The sequence below is a fragment of the Danio rerio genome, chromosome 18, assembly GCF_052040795.2.
Source record: "Danio rerio strain M-AB ecotype USA chromosome 18, GRCz13ab, whole genome shotgun sequence".
NCBI lineage: Eukaryota > Metazoa > Chordata > Actinopteri > Cypriniformes > Danionidae > Danio > Danio rerio.
The window spans coordinates 52,687,767-52,707,177 of NC_141038.1; the positions used below are offsets into that span (position 1 = coordinate 52,687,767).

At 35.6% G+C, this 19,411-nt stretch overlaps 1 protein-coding gene and 2 long non-coding RNA genes across 6 annotated transcripts in view; 1 reads left to right on the top strand and 2 right to left on the bottom strand.

Moving 5' to 3' along the window:
• The window catches only part of LOC147839837 (uncharacterized), a 60,865-nt gene extending 41,686 nt beyond the window's left edge, over positions 1–19,179 (bottom strand). Inside the window, exon 1 of the long non-coding RNA XR_015515399.1 lies at positions 18,893–19,179. This is a non-coding gene — a long non-coding RNA (uncharacterized LOC147839837). The remainder of the gene's footprint in view (positions 1–18,892) is intronic.
• The window catches only part of LOC147832959 (uncharacterized), a 155,967-nt gene that overhangs the window by 31,123 nt on the left and 105,433 nt on the right, over positions 1–19,411 (top strand). For all 3 annotated transcript variants that reach the window (XR_015515398.1, XR_015515397.1, XR_015515396.1), the window contains exon 2: positions 15,931–16,026. This is a non-coding gene — a long non-coding RNA (uncharacterized LOC147832959). The remainder of the gene's footprint in view (positions 1–15,930; positions 16,027–19,411) is intronic.
• sb:cb81 lies at positions 883–10,261 on the bottom strand. Of its 2 annotated transcripts, none has more exons than XR_015514115.1 (3): positions 10,096–10,261; positions 4,202–6,151; positions 883–3,555 (listed from the first exon to the last, which is right to left on the bottom strand). XR_015514115.1 is itself a non-coding variant. In NM_001423264.1 (3 exon segments), coding segments are annotated over 3 exon segments (1,086 nt in total). In that variant the 5' UTR covers positions 10,150–10,260; the 3' UTR covers positions 883–2,136.

Here is a 19,411-nt window from a genome sequence, read left to right on the forward strand (position 1 = left end):
ACTGAATACCTTCATGTTGTCCCAACATAAAAAAGCAAGGATGTGAAAAAAGGAACAAATGGAAAAACAATGATTGTGTTGCAGTTTTTCAAGCTACATCTTCAAAATGAGCTGAAATGACACAATTCTTGAGATTGTTTTGGGACAACTTAATTGTTTTATGTTCAGGTAACTTAATTGGGTAAGAAATCAGTTAAATAATTTTCTTCATGTTGTCCCAACTCAAAAAAGCAAGATTGTCAAAAAACAACAACAAATGAAAAACAAAGCAAGAACTGATTTTGTTGCTGGTTCAACCTACTCCTTTAAAATGAGCTAAAACAATACAATTCCTAAGTTTTTGGGACAACTTAATTGTTTTATGTTCGGTTTACTTAATTGGGTAAGAAATAATAAGTAAACTTAATTTTTTCATTTTGTCATAACAAAAAAAAACAACAACAACAATGTGAAAAAAGCAACAATAAAAAACAAAGCAAAGACGGATTTTGTTGCTGGTTCAAACTACTTATTTAAAATGAGCTGAAACAACACAATTCTTGAGATTTTTTTGTGGACAACTTAATTGTTTTATGTTCGATTTTCCTAAATTGGTAAGAAATAACAAGTTAACTTAATTCCTTCATATTGTCCCAACTCAAAAAAGCAAGGATGTGAATAAAGCAACAATGAAAAACACATCAAGGACTGATTTTGTTGCTGGTTCAAACTGCTTATTCATGAGCTGAAACGACACAATCCTTTAGATTTTTTTTGTAGACAACTTAATTGTTTTATGTTCAACCCACTTAAATTTGTTAACTTCAAGAATTTGTGTTGGGACAACATAAATAAATCACATGCATTTTTTTTTTTTACATGCATTGAAGGAGGCGCAAGCGGTTCCCTTGAAAAGTTTATTTAAAACAATATATTATAATGAAAATGGGCATCGCCATCCCATGGAATGTAAACAGGTCATTTAAATTATACAAGTAAACAAACACGAAACGAAAGCACAACACAATATACTGTTCTCACACTTTGAAAAAAAAAACAAATAAATAAGTTTTAAGTTAACAAAAGGCAAAAGCGTGTCTTGTCAAAAACAAAAAACAAAAAAAAAACGAACATCAAATAATAAAACACAACCTACGAACATCAGAACTCGCGTCTTACGTTAAAATAAGAAGCTGCGGTTGGACTTGACTTGTTTCTGTCATTTTCACATTCACGTTGGCTTGCATATGGACATCTTTGACTCTTCCTTATGGATATCTCTGACTATTAATTTACAGGAGTGTACAGATAGCACAACAATCCTGAGATTCCAACACTGAGACTCTGTGCGGCCGGTCTTCGTTAAAGCTAAGAGATATAGCTCGTGCAAAAGCAGACAAATGGGCTCAAAGAAACAAACAAAAAGCCTTATCTACATCGTTCCTTCTTCCAAATGCATAAACACACACACACACACTTACATAACCAATGCATATTACAAAAGCAATAAATAGTTTGTTTTTAAAGAAAGGACTACGGTTAGACTACTCAATAATACTGTCTGTTTAAAAAACAACCATAATGCCTCAACTAAAGGCTACAGTATATGTTCAGGGAGCGGGTTAGACGTATTAGACACTAGAGATGTATATACTCTAAGCTGCTCAGCTTTGGTTAGACTACAGATGGGCGCCTTGGGGAAAGGACAGACAAAACACTGCTTCCCAAAACACATAAACCTAAAGTGAAGTTCCCACTGCAGCTTCAAACAGGTATACAACGGTATACATCAAGTTTTCTTGCGTTCATGAACTATCACGTGTTGGCATGGGACGATGATGTTTACAGCGGTTTGGGGTTTTAAAACCGGCCGAATTTTCTGATATAGCATATTTTTTAGGACTATTTTATGCAGCTTTTTTTAATGCAGCAGAAAAGTGGACCGTCCACATCAAAATCTACTGTTCTGTAGGATCAGAAACGCTCGTAAATTTAAATATACTGTGTTCAATGTCTGCAAAAAGGTGTTGTTTTTGAGCCAGACATTAAATAAAGAACATATTTTGTTCATCATAAGGTTATCATACCATCATACACCGCCCCATGCCTAATCACGTTGACTTTATGAATAAGCCAATGCAATATGCACAGTGTTTTCTAGTCATCTGAGACAGACAGGCGACTGAAAATGGGCAGACGTTTGCCCTCCAGACTGGGAGAATCGCAGCCGCTCAGACTGCTGGAGCTGGTGTATCCGTCCTGGTCAGAAAGAGAGTCTGCGGACGCACTTCTTTGCAGACCCTTGAGCGCATATGCAAGGTTTTGCACACTTTCTGCATCACTAATGGCGTAGAAGTTCCCATTGGGACCCAGATCTGAAAATGGATGGCTGCTTTTCAGGCTTCCAGGCTCGGGAAAAAGAGGAGACAGCAAATCTGGACTGCCTGTTGATTAGATATATGCAGATATTTAATATATTGTGAGAGTAAGCATGCACGATATTGATGGATACTTTCATATAATGTGAATTATTACTATGTCAACACTTGTAACTTTTGATGCTTGTTGTTTTGGGAGAACTTAATGGTTTTATGTTCAATCCACTTGAATTTATTTAAAGAAAACTATTAAGTTAACTTGATTTGTTTTGGGACAACATGAAGGACTTGTGTGGAACTTTACAGTGAACTTTGCGTTTCTTTTAAGACTCTTCAGATTGTTGTGTTAATGATTGAAGACATTAGACGTTTCCATGTTAATCTGGTCAGTTTATAAGGGTTTGATTAATCATATAAGGGTGTCAATTAATTTAGCAAATGTCAATGTAATGAAAACTACAGTACAAATGCATTTTTTTTAGTAATAGGTGATCTTAATTTTAGTTAATCCCTAATATTTTGCATTCGTTAACATCAGTTAATTTAGTAAAAGTCAATGTAATCACATCTACAGCACAAAAAGCATATATTAATATAATTAGGTGGTGTTAATTTCTTAGTTAATCCCTATTAGTGAATAAAAAGTCAAAATCGTTTTGTTAAATGGAGTTAATAACCACCCAGCAAACAGTTTTGTGTCTAATAGACATCTAAAAATAGACCCATTGGCTAAAACATAGTCTAAATGAAGTCATTTCGGAAAAAAAACAAGGCTAAACTTGGTCTGTCAGTCAAAATCTAATAGACATCCAAGAATAGCAAGACTAAGAAATAGCCAAGAAAAGCTAATAGATAAGAAAAACAAGACTAGTCGTCAAAATAGACAGACTAGACAGACTTTATATGTGTAGTCGTTCATTTCTGTTTATTTGACGGTTTAATTAATCATATATAAGGATTTCAGATAATTTAGCGCATGCATTTAAATGCATTTATTAATATTAAGTGGTACTAATTATTAGATAATCCCTCATAATTAACATTGATTAACATCATTCATTTAACGAAAGTCAGTGTTATGACATCTACTGTACAAAAAGCATTTATTCACTGATTTGGCAACCGTGAAAACATCATCAGGGAAACGGTTTGAATTTCCGCTTAGTAAAAAAACATTAGTGCTCCATTTGGGACGCCACTACATACATATACTATCCGGTTGAGTGTGTAAGTGCATAAGTACATAGTGCATGAGTGCATAGTGTATAGTGTGCCATTTGGGACGCAGCTAATATGTGTAGTTTCTCTTTATTTCATGACTAGTCTAGCTTGGCATTATCGTAAGCCTGGTTTATAGTTCTGTGTCGAGTGATCGGCGTGACCCACGGCGCATGCCTTGTGCATTGCTGTGCATTCATACTTCTGCGGGCTGTTTATGTTCCTCTGCATTAACACTTCCGAAACGCTAGTTGGCAGTGAGGTGTTAACGTTTGTCTGTGTCGAGTTTCTTCGCTGGTGTTTTGTTTTTTCTGAACGCTTCCTTAATGTAAATGTGGCTCAAACTCACTCATTTTGAGGCAGAAACCGGCTGATGTGCAAAAACTTAAACCATGAGGTAAACACAAAGCAAAACTTTTCATCTGGAGACTCCACACTTGTAAACACTCGCTCCAACGCACTTCACGCGTGGCTCTCGGTCCCGCCCACATTTGTCAGCGCTACCAAGCCAACCAATCACAGAGCTTGTGCTACGCATCGTTGCGTCGTGTAGTTACATTTTTTGAGAGGTGCACTTCAGCAATGCCAACGGCCAGAGCGAGGGCTATGCGTCCATGCGTGTGCACTTGACGTAGAAGTGTAAATCAGCCTTTAGACGTCTATTAGATTTTCACTGACAGCTCAATTTTAGTCTTGTTTTAGCCAAGATGACTGTTTGGACGTCTATCAGACATCTTTTAACAAAACAAAAAATGCTTGCTGGGTAATAACATTCAGTTGAATTAACTTTAACATAACAAATTAATCACAAAACGTCAAATATTTAATTTTGCTTCAACTTATTTTAATAAGTTAATCAGGTTTCAACAACTTTTTTTAAAGCGATGCAAAGTTTAACTTATATTTTAGTCAGTTTGATTGATGCAAGTTGAGATGACTAGAAAAGTTTGTTTTGATTTAGCTAGAAACTACACTGTAAAAACATCTGTAATTTTACGGTTTATTTCCGGCAGCCAGAAAAAACGTAAAATAACAGCAGTTAAATTACAGAAATTTACCGTAACACAGCAGAGGTTGAATTACAGAAATTTGCCTGAAATTTAAATGTAAGGAAATTTCTATAATTTAATGTGTTATTTTACGTTAAATTTCTGTAATTTAACGCCGTTACTTTACTTGTTTTTTCTTTGGCACCCCAGCTTCCGGAAATAAACAGTAAATTTACAGATTTTTTTTTACAGTGTAGAGAAACTAGAGTCTACTTTTCTCGTTGCATTACGCATCAACTAATGTTTACTACTCGTAACGTGTTCTTTATCATTGATTATACCTGTTAAAGCAATCTTTATCCACAGCTTGGCTCAATATTGCGATAATATCATGATAAAAGCTTTAGAAACTAATCGTGTGATTCTTTTTCTGAAGCTTTTATATGCTAACGTAATCGCATGGCAATTCGTAAAGTTTTGATTTTGTGGCTATTTTGTATGAATTCTTATGATCTAATTTGGACAATTTAGTACGATTTGCTCATCCCCCATTGACGGTTGGGTTTAGGGGCGGGGTTGGGTGCCACGCCTCCTTTTTAAAATCCTATAAATTCGATCTCGTATGAATTTGTGTGCATTAGCCACAAAACTGACAAAACGTAAAATACTTACATTTTTTCGTGAGATATATATCGGTATATATCACGATATTGAGCTATAATATGACTATAGTTTGATGCTTATAATTTGTTCTGCTTGTGTAGAACGTTAAACCTGTCGAAAAAATATATATTTTTTTCAACTTTCCCTCATAAACGCATTTAACACTGGCAGAATCCTACCTGTAGATGGCGGCGGAGATACCGAAGACGATCTGGAAAAGGCCAAAGCGTCAGGCACAGCATGAAAGCCACTGAAGTTTTGCTTCTGCGATGAGAATCCGCTAAAGCTGACGCTCTGTCGGAGCAACTGCGGCCGCTCTCGGATGTGTGTGTTTTCTGAAAGCCCCATCTGCTCTTCTGCGTTGTGTATAAAGTGGCAGCGGGCACCATACGGGCAGAAGCCAATAGTGTGAAAAGTACGACACGGTTCGGTTTTATACTTGGGATGCCTGTTTAAACCTCTCAGCTCTTCCATCCCATGAGCGAATTGGCATTTGGCTCCGTATTTACAAGTGCCGCTTTCTTCAAATGTACGACAGAGCTCTGTTTTATATCGGGTGGACATCGGAGCAGATGCGCTGGTGCTGAGGAGTTTTGGAGAGCAGTTGCTGATGTTTAGACCTGGCGGCGGTGGTGGGAGAGGATTATTGGTGGTTGTTGGACTCTCTAATCCACTCACATGACTCTCGATCATGCTCACGGAACGGTCCACTCTGAATGGGATGTGGTTCAGGGAGGAACGCGGAAGCTGCTGTTTTTTCTCGAGGCTCCAGGATTGGTTGAGGGCCGGCAGGGGCCATAAACTGCTGTCCGTACTGTTGAATTTAGAGTTGGGAAGAGTCACCGGGCATAGCGAGTGTCTGCGCTGGAATCCAACCACACGCTGCTTCTGTGTGGCATCGGTCAGGTCAATGCCACGGAAACTCTGAGGGAAAATGGAGAGAAAGAGAGATCAGTATACACACTCATAATGATATACATACTTTGATGCTTGTTCAAACTACTTAATTAAAATGAGCTGAATCAACACAATTATAAAGGGCTTTTAGGGCACAACTTAATTGTTTTATGTTCAATCTACTTAAATTTGTAAAAGCAAATTAAGTTACTTAATGGAATTGTGTGGATCTTAGTATTTTGTACAGTGTACTCAAAAAAAAAGACGTTTGTTCATGCAGTCTACTTATTTAAAATGAGCTGAAACAACACAATTCTTTGTGTTTACAAGTTTGTTTTGGCACAAATTCATTGTTTTATGTTTAATTTACTTAAATTGACAACAAATATTATGTTAAATTAATTCCTTCATGTTGTCCCAACATCCATCCATATTTCTGTCCATTCATCCTTCCATCCATCCATCCATCCATCCATCCATCCATCCATCTTGTCTATCCATCCATCCATCCTTCTGTCCATTCACCCCTCTATATTTATCCATCCATCCATCCATCCATCCATCCATCCATCTTGTCTATCCATCCATCCATCCATCCATCCATCCATGCATCCATCCATCCATCCTTCTGTCCATTCACCCCTCTATCCATCCATCCATCCATCTTGTCTATCCATCCTTCTGTCCATTCACCCCTCTATATTTATCCATCCATCCATCCTTCTGTCCATTCACCCATCTATCCATCCATCCACCCATCCATCCTTCTGTCCATTCACCCCTCTATCCATCCATCCATCCTTCCATCCATCTATACATCTTGTCTATCCATCCATCCTTCTGTCCATTCATCATTCTATCTATCCATCCATGCATCCATCCGTCCATCCATCTCGTCTATCCATCCATCCATCCATCCATCCATCCATCCATCCATCTATCCATCCATCCATCCATCCATCCTTTCTGTTTGTCAGCATATAAGTAAATCCGTCTAATTCGTCTAGGATATACACAATAAACCAAACTTATTTCCACTGTGGTTCTTGATTTGAAGTACACATTATACTACTCCATGGCACAACATTATAAGAATAAATACAGATACCGTCACAAAAAAACATTAAAACATACTGTAAAAGTCATCAACATTATTCATTTTTGCAGTGTAGTTGTTGAATAAAGGCACTAATATGAATGCATGCTAGAAAGTTCACATAAAAGTCAGTGGTATGTAAAGAAAGTATGTAAAAAATAAGACGTTCTTCATTGTGTTCTATTAAAGAAACAAGAAAGAAACTGTCCCTTTAAATGGATCATTTGAATCTTGAAGTTCATTTGGGATGTTTAAAACTTACTAAAGAACGGTTTAAAAAGCAAAGTGTGTACAGATGAAAGAAACCAAAGCCCCAGGTTTGCGATGTAAACTAAATATTTAGGTGCACTGTGCCTTTAAATGATTCACTTGAATCTTGAAGTTATTTTGGAATGTTTGAAGGACTTCGAGGACAACACATACACATAACACACTTCATTAAGCATATACAGGCTTTACAAATATGCCATAAAACTGCAGGTTAACTATGTTTCAATATAGTAACTTCTATTTGTTTGTAGCTATAACTTAATTTGATTGTAATGCAATAATGTGCTCCTTTTGGAAAGCTGCTTTCAATCAATAAATATAATAAAAAGCACTAAATAAACCTGAATTGAAGTGAAGAACAGTTTTAAAAGCAAAGTGTGTCCAGATGAAAGAAATTAAAGCATCTGGTCTGCAATGTAAATTGTATATTTGAGTGCACTGTGCCTTTAAGTGATTCATGTGAATCTTAAAGTTATTTTGGAATGATTTAAGGACTTTGAGGACAACACACACACACCTAATACACAAATAAACTTCCTTAAACATGTAAAGACATCATCTATATGCTATATAACTGCAGGGTAACCATCTCTGTAAGTGTAACTCTAACTTGATGTGGTTGTAATGCAATAATGTGCACCTTTTATAAAGCTGCTTTCAATCAATGATCATTGTAAAAAGCACTTAATTAACCTGAATTATATTGAAGAACAGTTTTAAAAGCAAAGTGTGTCCAGATGAAAGAAACTAAAGCATCTGGTCTGCAATGTAAACTCTATTTGAGTGCACTGTGCCTTTAAATGGTGCATGTGAATCTTAAAGTTATTTTGGAAAGTTTGAAGGACTTTGAGGACAACACAAACTTAATACACAAATAAACTTCCTTAAACATGTACAGACATCACCTATATGCTATAAAACTGCAGGTTAACTATGTTTAAATAGTAACTTATATTTGATTGCAATGCATTAATGTGCACCTTTTGTAAAGCTGCTTTCAATCAATAATTATTGTAAAAAGCTCTAAATAAACCTGAATTGAATTGAAGAACAGTTTTAAAAGCAAAGTGTGTCCAGATGAAATAAACTAAAGCGTCAGGTCTGCAGTGTAAACTCTATATTTAAGTGCACCGTGCCTTTAAATGATTCATTTGAACCTTTGAAGTTATTTTGTAATGATTGAAGGACTTCATATACACTTAATACTTAAACACATTTCATTAAACATGTACAGACATCACCTATTCACTATAAGATTGCAAGTTAACTATGTTTAAATATAGCAACATACATTTGATGGTAACTTTAACTTAATTTGATTGCAATGCAGTAATGTGCGCCTTTTGAAAAGCTGCTTTCAATCAATAATTATTGTAAGCACTAAATAAACTTGAAATTAACTGATAAACAGTTTAAAAAGCAAAGTGTGTACAGATAAAAAAAACTAAAGCGCCATATTTGCAATGTGAACTCTGTATTTAAGTGCACTGTGCCTTTAAATGATTCATTTGAACCTTGAAGTTATTTTGTAATGATTGAAGGACTTCATATACACAAAACACACTTCATTAAACATATACACATAGGCATCACCCATAAGCTATAAATTAGCAGGTTAACTATGTTTAAGTATATTAATTGATATTTGATTGTAACTTTAGCTTAATTTGATTGCACTGCAGTAATGTGCACCTTTTGGAAAGCTGCTTTGCATCAGTAATTATTATAAAAAGCTCTAAATATACTTAAAATAAAATGATGAACAGTTTAATAAGCAAAAGTGTGTACAGATGAAAGAAACTAAAGCGTCAGATTTGCAATGTAAACTATATTTGAGTGCACTGTGCCTTTAAATGGATCATCTGAATCTTGAAGTTATTTTGGAAAGATTGAAAGACTTTGAGAACTACACACACACTTAAACATGTACATATGCATCACATATACGCTATAAGATCGCAGGTTAACTATGTTTAAATATAGTAACTTATATTTGATTGTAACTTTAACTTAATTTGATTGTGTTGATGTAATGTGCAGCTTTTGGAAAGCTGCCTTTAAACAATAATTAGTGTAAAAAGTACTTAATAAACTTGAGTTAAATTGAAGAACAGTTTAAAAAGCAAAGTGTGTTCAGATTTAGGAAACTAAAGCAACAGATTTGTAATACAAACTGTGTATTTAAGTGCACTGTGCCTTTAAATGAATCATCTGAATCTTGAAGTTATTTTGGAATGATTCAAAGACTTTGAGAACAACACACACACTTAAACATGTACATATGCATCACATATACGCTATAAGATTGCAGGGTAACTATGTTTAAGTAACTTATATTTGATTGTAACTCTATATTTGATTGTAATGCAATGATGTGCTCCTTTTGGAAAGCTGCTTTGAAACAATAATTGTTGTAAAAAGTGCTTAATAAACTTGAGCTGAATTGAAGAACAGTTTAGAAAGCAAAGTGTTTACAGATTTAAGGAACTAAAGCGTCAGGTTTGTGTTGTAAACTCTCTGTTTAAGTGCACTGTGCCTTTAAATGATTCATTCGAACCTTAAAGTTCCAAAAGAGTAGCTAATAAAGCAAAGTTTGCATTCTTACCTTGCAAAATTCATCATCCAACTCCAGGAAGGGTGTGAGGAAATTTGATGGCATTTTTCAGGATGCCTGGCTCTGGTGTTTCTCTTTTTCTATATATTATTATGTCAGTGTGCAGTTGAGGTTTTGTTGAACTGCTCAACTACTGATGCTCTGCTTCTGCTGCAGCCCATCTGTTGGAATCTCCTTTATAAGTGGAAACTTTTAACCCCGCCCACCTTTTGAAGAGGCGTGTTTTAGTGCTTTGTTCACACCCCTTCAAAAGTGAGGAAAGTTTGCTTGTGAAGGATTTCTCTCTCTCTCTCTCACACACGCGCTCAGATGAGGTGTAAGTTATTTAAAAATAGCCACATCATGGTGGATCTACTTCAAGAAAGTTTGTTTCTTAGATAGCATGGTTTTTAAAGTTTATTTAAACTAAAACTTTAACAAATTGAAATAAAAAAAGTATTAAAAAAAACTTAAAATTTCTTTCATCTAATTAAAATGATCGGCTTTTAATGTGCAACTGGATGAACTTAAAGACATAACAGTTGAATAATCTTTTAAAAATTAAAGTTTAATAGACATTTAATAGTTAGGCTATTTGATAGTCAGTTTTAATAGTAAATTAATATTAAAATAAAGTTTTAAATTGTGTAAGTACAGCATATTAAGCTAAATAAGAATAAAAATTTGAAAAGACAAACAAATGTACAGCAACTGCTTACTAAATTCTCCATTTTAAACATTTTAACTCATTTAAAATAGACTAATACAATTTCAACAATTACATTTAAAATATGACATTTAAAACAATATTATATGACAACACTAATAGTGCCTCAGCAATAAATATGAATAATTGACAAGCCATTTTTTAAACCACACTTTAGTATCCATATCATACTGTATACACGCACTGGCCACTTTATTAGGTACACCTGTCCAACTGCTCGTTAACACAAATTTCTAATCAGCCAATCACATTGCAGCACCTTACTGCATTTAGGCATGTACACATGGTCAAGACGATCTGCTGCAGTTCAAACTGAACATCAGAATGGGGAAGAAAGGGGATTTAAGAGACTTTGAACATGGCATGGTTGTTGGTGCCAGACGGGCTGGTCTGAGTATTTCAGAAACTGCTGATCTACTGGGATTTTCACGCACAACCATCTCTAGGGTTTACAGAGAATGGTCTGAAACAGAGTAAATATCCAGTGAGCGGCAGTTCTGTGGGTGCAAATGCCTTGTTGATGCCAGAGGTCAGAGGAGAATGGCCAGACTGGTTCCACACTGTAAAAAAAAAAAACTGAGTTAACTTAATTTAAAGCAACCGGCTGCAAAGACATTTTTAGTTCATTAAGTTTCAGTGGTTGAAATGATTCAAGTGCCAAATCATTCTTCTAAAAGGCTGTTTTAAGTGAAGTGCACTTCATGGAATAATTTGGCACAACTTTAACCACTGAAGCTTAATAAATTCTACATTTCTTTACAGCCGGTTGCTTTAAAATTTTAAGTTAACTCAACTTTTATTTTTACAGTGGTAAATGCTCAAATGAAGAAACCAAAATATGTCCACCTAACTTACAATTTTAGACTGAGTTCACAATTTGTAACTTAAATGTATCACAGTGCAGCTGATAGAAAGGCAACAGTAACTCAAATAAGCACTCGAGGTCTGCAGAAGAGCATCTCTGAACACACAACACGTCCAACCTTGAGGCGGATGGGCTACAGCAGCAGAAGAGCACACCGGGTGCCGCTCCTGTCAGCTAAGAACAGGAAACTGAGGCGACAATTCACACAGACTCACCAAAACTGGACAATAGAAGATTGGAGAAACGTTGCTGCTCTGATGAGTCTCCATTTCTGCTGACACATTCGGATGCTCGGTTCAGAGTTTGGCCTCAACAACATGAAAGCATGGATCCATCCTGCCTTGTATCAGCAGTTCAGGCTGGTGGTGGTGGTGTAATGGTGTGGGGGAGATTTTCCTTGGGTTCATTAGTACCAATTGAGCATCAACGCCACAGCCTACCTGAGTATTGCTGCTGACCATGTCCATCCCTTTATGAGCACAGTGTCTCCATCTTCTGATGGCTACTACCAGCAGGATAACACACCTTGTCATAAATCATCTCTTGAACATGACGATGAGTTCACTGTACTCAAATGGCCTCCACAGTCACCAGAGCTCAATCCAATAGAGCACCTTTGGAATGTGGAATGGGAGATTGGCATGGATGTGTGGCCGACAAATCTTCAGCAACTGTGTGATGCTGTCATGTCAATATTTAGCATCTCTGATGAATATTTCCAGAATCTTGTTGAATCGAAGAATTAAGGCAGTTCTGAAGGTACAAACCCAGTAGAAGTGAGGTGTACCTAATAAAGTGGCCGGTGAGTGTAATTCTGAAAAAATAACTCTAACATATCTTAATTTTTCGTGTAACATTCTCGAGACCTATATGCAATATGAAGGATTTTATTCAACTCGTATGGACTTTTTCAGTCTCTCAGACTAGGCTTTTCTTCTCAGGACGTGTTTACATGAGTTTTAGTAAACAGACAGTAATCTCGCCTCTGTCTGTGTTATTCAGCTGTAAATGACTCTTAACCTGAGGCCGTTTTCTCCACTATCATTATGTCAATGTGAGGATCCTCATCATACTTGATGGGGCAAACCAAGTGGGCAATCTGAGCCCAAAATCACCCTCGCAGGGATGGGAGACCCTGGAAAACCCCTGGCATAATTTATTCATCACAGAGATCCAAGATGCATTAAAGTGATTAGTCATCTGTATATAATAGCCCATTATCACCAATAAATGAGAGTCGATGATTTCCAGTGGCAAGGTTTAATATGAGGATCAAGCAGCAGTTTGATGATAACTGTAGCGCGCACACGTGATTCAGTTGTGTTTTTCTTCATTTGTATGCACCATTATCCACTCACTGGCCACTTTATTAGGTACACCTGACCAACTGCATGTTATCGCAAATTTCTAATCAGCCTGGAAGCTACACAATGCATTTAGGCATGTACACATGGTCGAGACGATCTGCTGCAGGTCAAAGTGAGCATCAGAATGGGGAAAAAAGGGGATTTAGGTGACTTTGAACGTGGCATGGTTGTTGCTGCCAGACAGGCTGTTCTGAGTATTTCAGAAACTGCTGATCTACTGGGATTTTCACGCACAACCATCTCTAGGGTTTACAGAGAATAATCAGATAAAGAGGAAATATCCAGTGAGTGTCAACAACATAAAAAAGCATGATCCATCATATCTTGTATCAGCGGTTAAATAAACAAAAAATAGCTTAAAGCAGCTTTTTTTGTACTTAAAATGGCTTTAAAAAAATTAAGAACTGCTTTTATTCTAGCCGAAATTAAACAAATAAGACTTTCTCCAGAAGAAAAAATATTATCAGACATACTGTGAAAATTTCCTTCCACTGTTACACATTATTTGGGAAATACTTAAAAAATAAATAATTATTTAAAGGGGGGGTAATAACAATAACAGCTGTATGTTGTCAGGACTAAATGATTATATCATTTTTACAGTGCAGTAATAAAAACAAACACCAGGGAAGTCAATAGTTACAGGTCTCCAGCATTCTTCAAAATATCTGCGTTCATCTGAAGGTGTCGGAATGTTCAGTTTTGAGTGAATTATCCGTTTAAGGCCATCTTTTTAGAGTTGCATAAAACCTAAACAAGGTTAGGGAGCAAGGTGGCTCAGTGGTTAGCACTGTGGCCTCACAGCAAGAAAGTCGTTGGTTCGAGTCCCGGCTGGGTCAGTTGGCATTTTAGAGTTTGCATGTTCTCCTCGTGCTGGCGTGGGTTTCCTCCGGGTGCTCCGGTTTCCCCAACAGTCCAAACACATGCGCTATAGGGGATTAACTAAACTGGCCGTATAGTGTAAATGTGTTTGTGAATGAGTGTATGGGTGTTTCCCAGTACTTGATTGTAACTGGAAAGGCATCTGCTGTGTAAAACATATAGTTACAACATTATTCTTCATTTTTTGGGGGCGCAGCTTGATTATTTTATGTTCGATCCATTTAAATTTGTAAGAAAACTAAAACAAATCTAACTTAATTCCTTCTTGTTGTCACAACTCAAATCCAGCATGTGTTTTTACAGTGTAATTACGAGCATTCTGTCTCTCTCTGGCATTTCAGATTCAGCTTTATATTTAAGCTTGCATTGGGGCCATTCTCCCCACATCAGCTCTTGTGAAACTCGACACTTATTAACAAAGCTACCGTGTGGTCAAAACACACTACTGTCCCTTTAACACACAATGCAGTCTTATCAGAGAGAAAAGAAGACTGTCAACACCTCATACAGTTGAGGATGATAGTGCAAACAGGCAAGCAGCACTGAAACACTTGTTGTTTTGTCACTGATAAAGAGCAGAGATGGTGAATTTGGGCACGACTGTGAAGCAGGGTTTTTTTGTTTGCAAATGAGCCCGCTGTGTCTGTGCCTATTGTTGGTACACAACATAAATACAATACTAGACGTGGGATGGACTTTTGAAAGCACTGGTTTAGATACTGGCCACTAATGGGCTGCTGGGTAAGAAAAGAGCTTAGAAAAGGACAATTGCTCCATATAAAGGCGTCCCGCAGACCCGGGCTGGATGTTGTGCTCTTTTAGGGTGACCAATGGTGGGGCGGACAGCACTGAGATTATGCACAACTGCAGGCAACTTTTTTTTTTGGGGGGGGGGGAGCATGTAAACAGAGCCTGAAATGAACACCAAATAAGTTTAAACAAGCATATTAAACAAAACAAATTTGTTTGCACACATACAGTAAAAAATAAATACAAATAAATATATATATATTAATATAAAAAGCTAATTTATAAACAGAGTATGAAATGAACACCAACCAAAACTCCGACAAGCATATTGTTCATATTATGATACAAAAAATTTAAATAAATTAAACAAACATAAATAAATGTCATTATTATTATTATTATTATTATTATTATTATTTTTTACTTGTTGATATATTTTTAATAATTTAATTTATTATTGCATATATATATATATATATATATATATATATATATATATATATATATATATATATATATGTATATATATGGATTATTAGTAATAAATATACTATTATATAATTAGATTATATGTTTTTTTTTATTTGACAGTAGAAGTTTCTAGTAACGGTTTTTAACTAATTCTAAACAAACAAATCTACAAACAAATAAATAAATAAATATAAAACAACATAAATCAATGCATAACATTAAATTAATAATGCAATTTAATTCATGTAATTTGATTTATTATATGTATTATTTGTTGTACAATATGTAATTATTTTTATTTTTAAACTTTAAAGGAGCACAGCTATATGTAACTAATGCAGCACATTATCTTGTGACTTTTATTCTTTAACTAAATTAGAATAAATAAATATTAATATAAATTAATTAATTAATAAATTACTAAATAAATATGATTGGTATTAATATAATTGAATATATTTATATTTATATATGATCTTATTTACTAGTTTATTATTTTTTTATTTATTTAAATAGGATAAATAAAACAAACAAATAAAGAAATATTATTAATATAAATAACTACAGCAACACACACACACATACATGCATACATACATACATACATATAATTATACACACACACACACATATATAAACATATATATATATATACACATATATATATATATATATATGAATAAATAAACAGATCAAACTAAAGCAGCAGCACAGCAGTTTTTAACTAATGCAACACTTTCTCTTGTGTCTTTTATTCTAAGCTCACGCTGCTGATTTAATTGCAGGTATTGTGCCCAGCAGGCCTGAATAACTCCTTTTGAGACCCGCGTCAAAGGCCAGAAAGAGAAGATGGAGGAGATTGCACAACGATGGGCTGCTGGGTAAGAAAAGAGCTTAGAAAAGGACAATTACTCCACATAAAGGCGTCGCGCAGACCCGGGCTGGATGTTGTGCTCTTTTTAGGGTGACCAATAGTGGGACGGACAGCGCTGAGATTATGCAGGCGACTTTTTTCTTTCTTTTTGTTTTGCATGTAAACCTGAAATGAACACCAAACAAGCACCAAAGTCAAGCTAAATCACTGGATTGTAATTTACTGTAGCACAAATATCAAATCTCCAAGTCTGATTTTAAGTAAATAATCCACAAAACTCCATTTCTGCGAGAGCTTTGAGTTCGAGTCCTGTGTAATGTGCATTTGAAACTACAACTTGCCAAATATCTTAGCAAATTAGTAATTGTAATGTTTTTTTAGGTCTGTTGTTGACTGTGAAGCTTCATTGTGGTCGTGTGAAAACCAAAAAAGGGTTTTATCAATGCAATTCATTTCAATTCATCTTTATTTCTGCAGTGCTTCTACAATGCAGATCTTCAAAGCAGCTTAACATAGAAGTTCTAGTAAGTTGAAACTGTGTCAGTCCAGTTTTAAGAGTTGACGTTCAGTTTAGTTTAGTTCAGTTCAGTGTGGTTTTATTATCACTGCTGAAAGTCAAAACAAACCAGTGGCGACAGTGATGAGGAACTAAATTCACCAATTGACGCACTCGGAGGAACTGCAGCATTGTCAGTGGTAGTATTGGGGTTGTTGTTGCAATTATTACATAATAATAATGATATCAACAACAACAACAACAATAATAATAATAATAATAATATCAACAACAACAACAATAATAATAATAATAATAATAATAATAATAATAATAATACAAAATTTAATTTTTTTGCATTGCTTTAATAAATATCAAAATATTTTAACAAATATTCTTTAACATGAATTTCTTTTTTCACTTTTAATGCATCATTGTTGATTAAAGTGTTGTTATTTTATTTAGATTTTAATTACAACATTACAAAAATTAGGGGTTTGTATATATACACACATACAAAACAAATATCGATGAATAAGTAATATATTGTTCATATAATAATACTTTATAATAGTAATTAAATATAAAAATATATATTGTAATTTACATTCAAAAATGAATAAATATTATATAATAAACAATATACTGCACATTTATTAAAAATAAATACATAAATAATATTAATTACATTTATTTATTTAATAAAAAATGCATAAAAATTAATTATTGTAATTTAAAATATGTATTTAATTTATTTGTCAATATGCCGTATATTATTATTATTATTATTATTATTATTATTATTATTATTATTATCAATATTATTATATTAAAGAATATTTATATTTCAATAGCACAACAGTTCATTTATTCATTTTCCTTCAGTTTAGTCGCTTTATTCATCAGTGGTCGCCACAGCGGAATGAACCACCAACTTATCCAGCATATGTTTTACACAATGGATGCCTTTTCAGCTGTAACCCAGTACCTATTCACACACACACACACACACACACACACACACACACACACACACACACACACTAATACACTTTGGCCAATTTAATTCATCAGTTCCCCTATAGCGCTTGTGTTTGGACTGTGGGGGAAACCGGAGCACCCGGAGGAAACCCACGCCAACATGGGGAGAACATGCAAACTCCACACAGAAATCCCTACTGACCCAGCCGAGACTTGAACTAGCAGCCTTCTTGCTGTAAGGCCACAGTGCTAACCACTGAGCCATCCTTATTTTTAACAATAATGATAACTATACTAATAATCATAATATCATCAAGACTAAATCATCATATGAGAATGATTTCTGAATGATCATGTGACTGAAGACTGTAGTCTAATGTAAATGTACACATGTCCTACTTGCCCGTTCCCGTTTCATTAATTTTTATCAAATAGGCAGAACTATGAAATAAGAACGAATCAGAGCCACAAACACAGCCTATAAGTGAAATATCAACAGCATCTGAGAAGTCCTGAACTCCCACCAGACAGAAGAGCTGAAATCTGCTCACTCCTCAGACAGGAAGGAACGAGAAAGTGTCTGCGCTACACTTACAGACGCCTTACATAACGACCAAAAACAAGTGGGTTATCAGCAGCCGTTTAGGAGGTTAAACTGTAGCTGTGAGGTTTGACCAACTGTTTCTGCTACGAAATCCGCCTTGCTGGGTGGCACAGTGGCTCAGGGGTTAGCACTGTGGCCTCACAGCAATAAAGGTTAAAGATTCGAGTCCCTGGGTTTGTTGGATTTTCTGTGTGGAGTTTGCATGTTCTCCCCGTGTTGACATGGGTTTCCTCCGAGTGCTCTGGTGTCCCCCACAGTCCATACACTATATGGCCACTTTATTAGGTACATCTTACTAGTACCGGTTAGACCACCTTTTGCCTTCAAAACTGCTTTAATCCTTCGTGGTGTAGATTCAACAAGGTACTGGAAATATTCCTCAGAGATTTTGCTCCATATTGACATGATAGCATCACACAGTTGCTGCAGATTTGTCATCTGCGCATCCATGATGAGAATTTCAACACATCCCAAAGCTGCTCTATTGGATTGAGCTCTGGTGACTGTGGAGGCCATTTGAGTACAGTGAACTCATTGTCATGTTCAAGAAACCAGTCTGAGATGATTGAGCTTCATGACATGCTGCGTTATCCTGCTGGAAGTAGCCATCAGAAGATGGAGACACTGTGCTCATAAAGGGATGGACATGGTCAGCAGCAATACTCAGGTAGGCTGTGGCGTTGATGCTCAATTGGTACTAATGGACCCAAAGTGTGCCAAGAAAACATCCCCCACAGCATTACACCACCACCAGCAGCCTGAACTGCTGATACAAGGCAGGATGATCCATACTTTCATGTTGTTGAGGCCAAATTCTGACCCGAGCATCTGAATGTGTCAGCAGAAATGGAGACTCATCAGAGCAGCAACGTTTCTCCAATCTTCTATTGTCCAGTTTTGGTGAGTCTGTGTGAATTGTAGCCTCAGTTTCCTGTTCTTAGCTGACAGGAGCGGCACCCGGTGTGCTCTTCTGCTGCTGTAGCCCATCCGCCTCAAGGTTGGACGTGTTGTGTGTTCAGAGATGCTCTTCTGCAGAGCTCAAGTGCTTATTTGAGTTACTGTCGCCTTTCTATCAGCTGCACTGTGATAAATTTAAGTTACAAATTGTGAACTCAGTCTAAAATTGTAAGTTAGGTGGACATATTTTTAAGCTCAGAGTTGAATTTACTCAAAAAAAAAAAAAAAAAAACGATTCAACTGCATGTTTGGAACAGTTTGTTCAATGAAAGTAAAAAACAGTTGAGAGGACTTTAAATTTTGGTTTCTTCATTTGAGCATTTACCACTGTAAAAATAAAAGTTGAGTTAACTT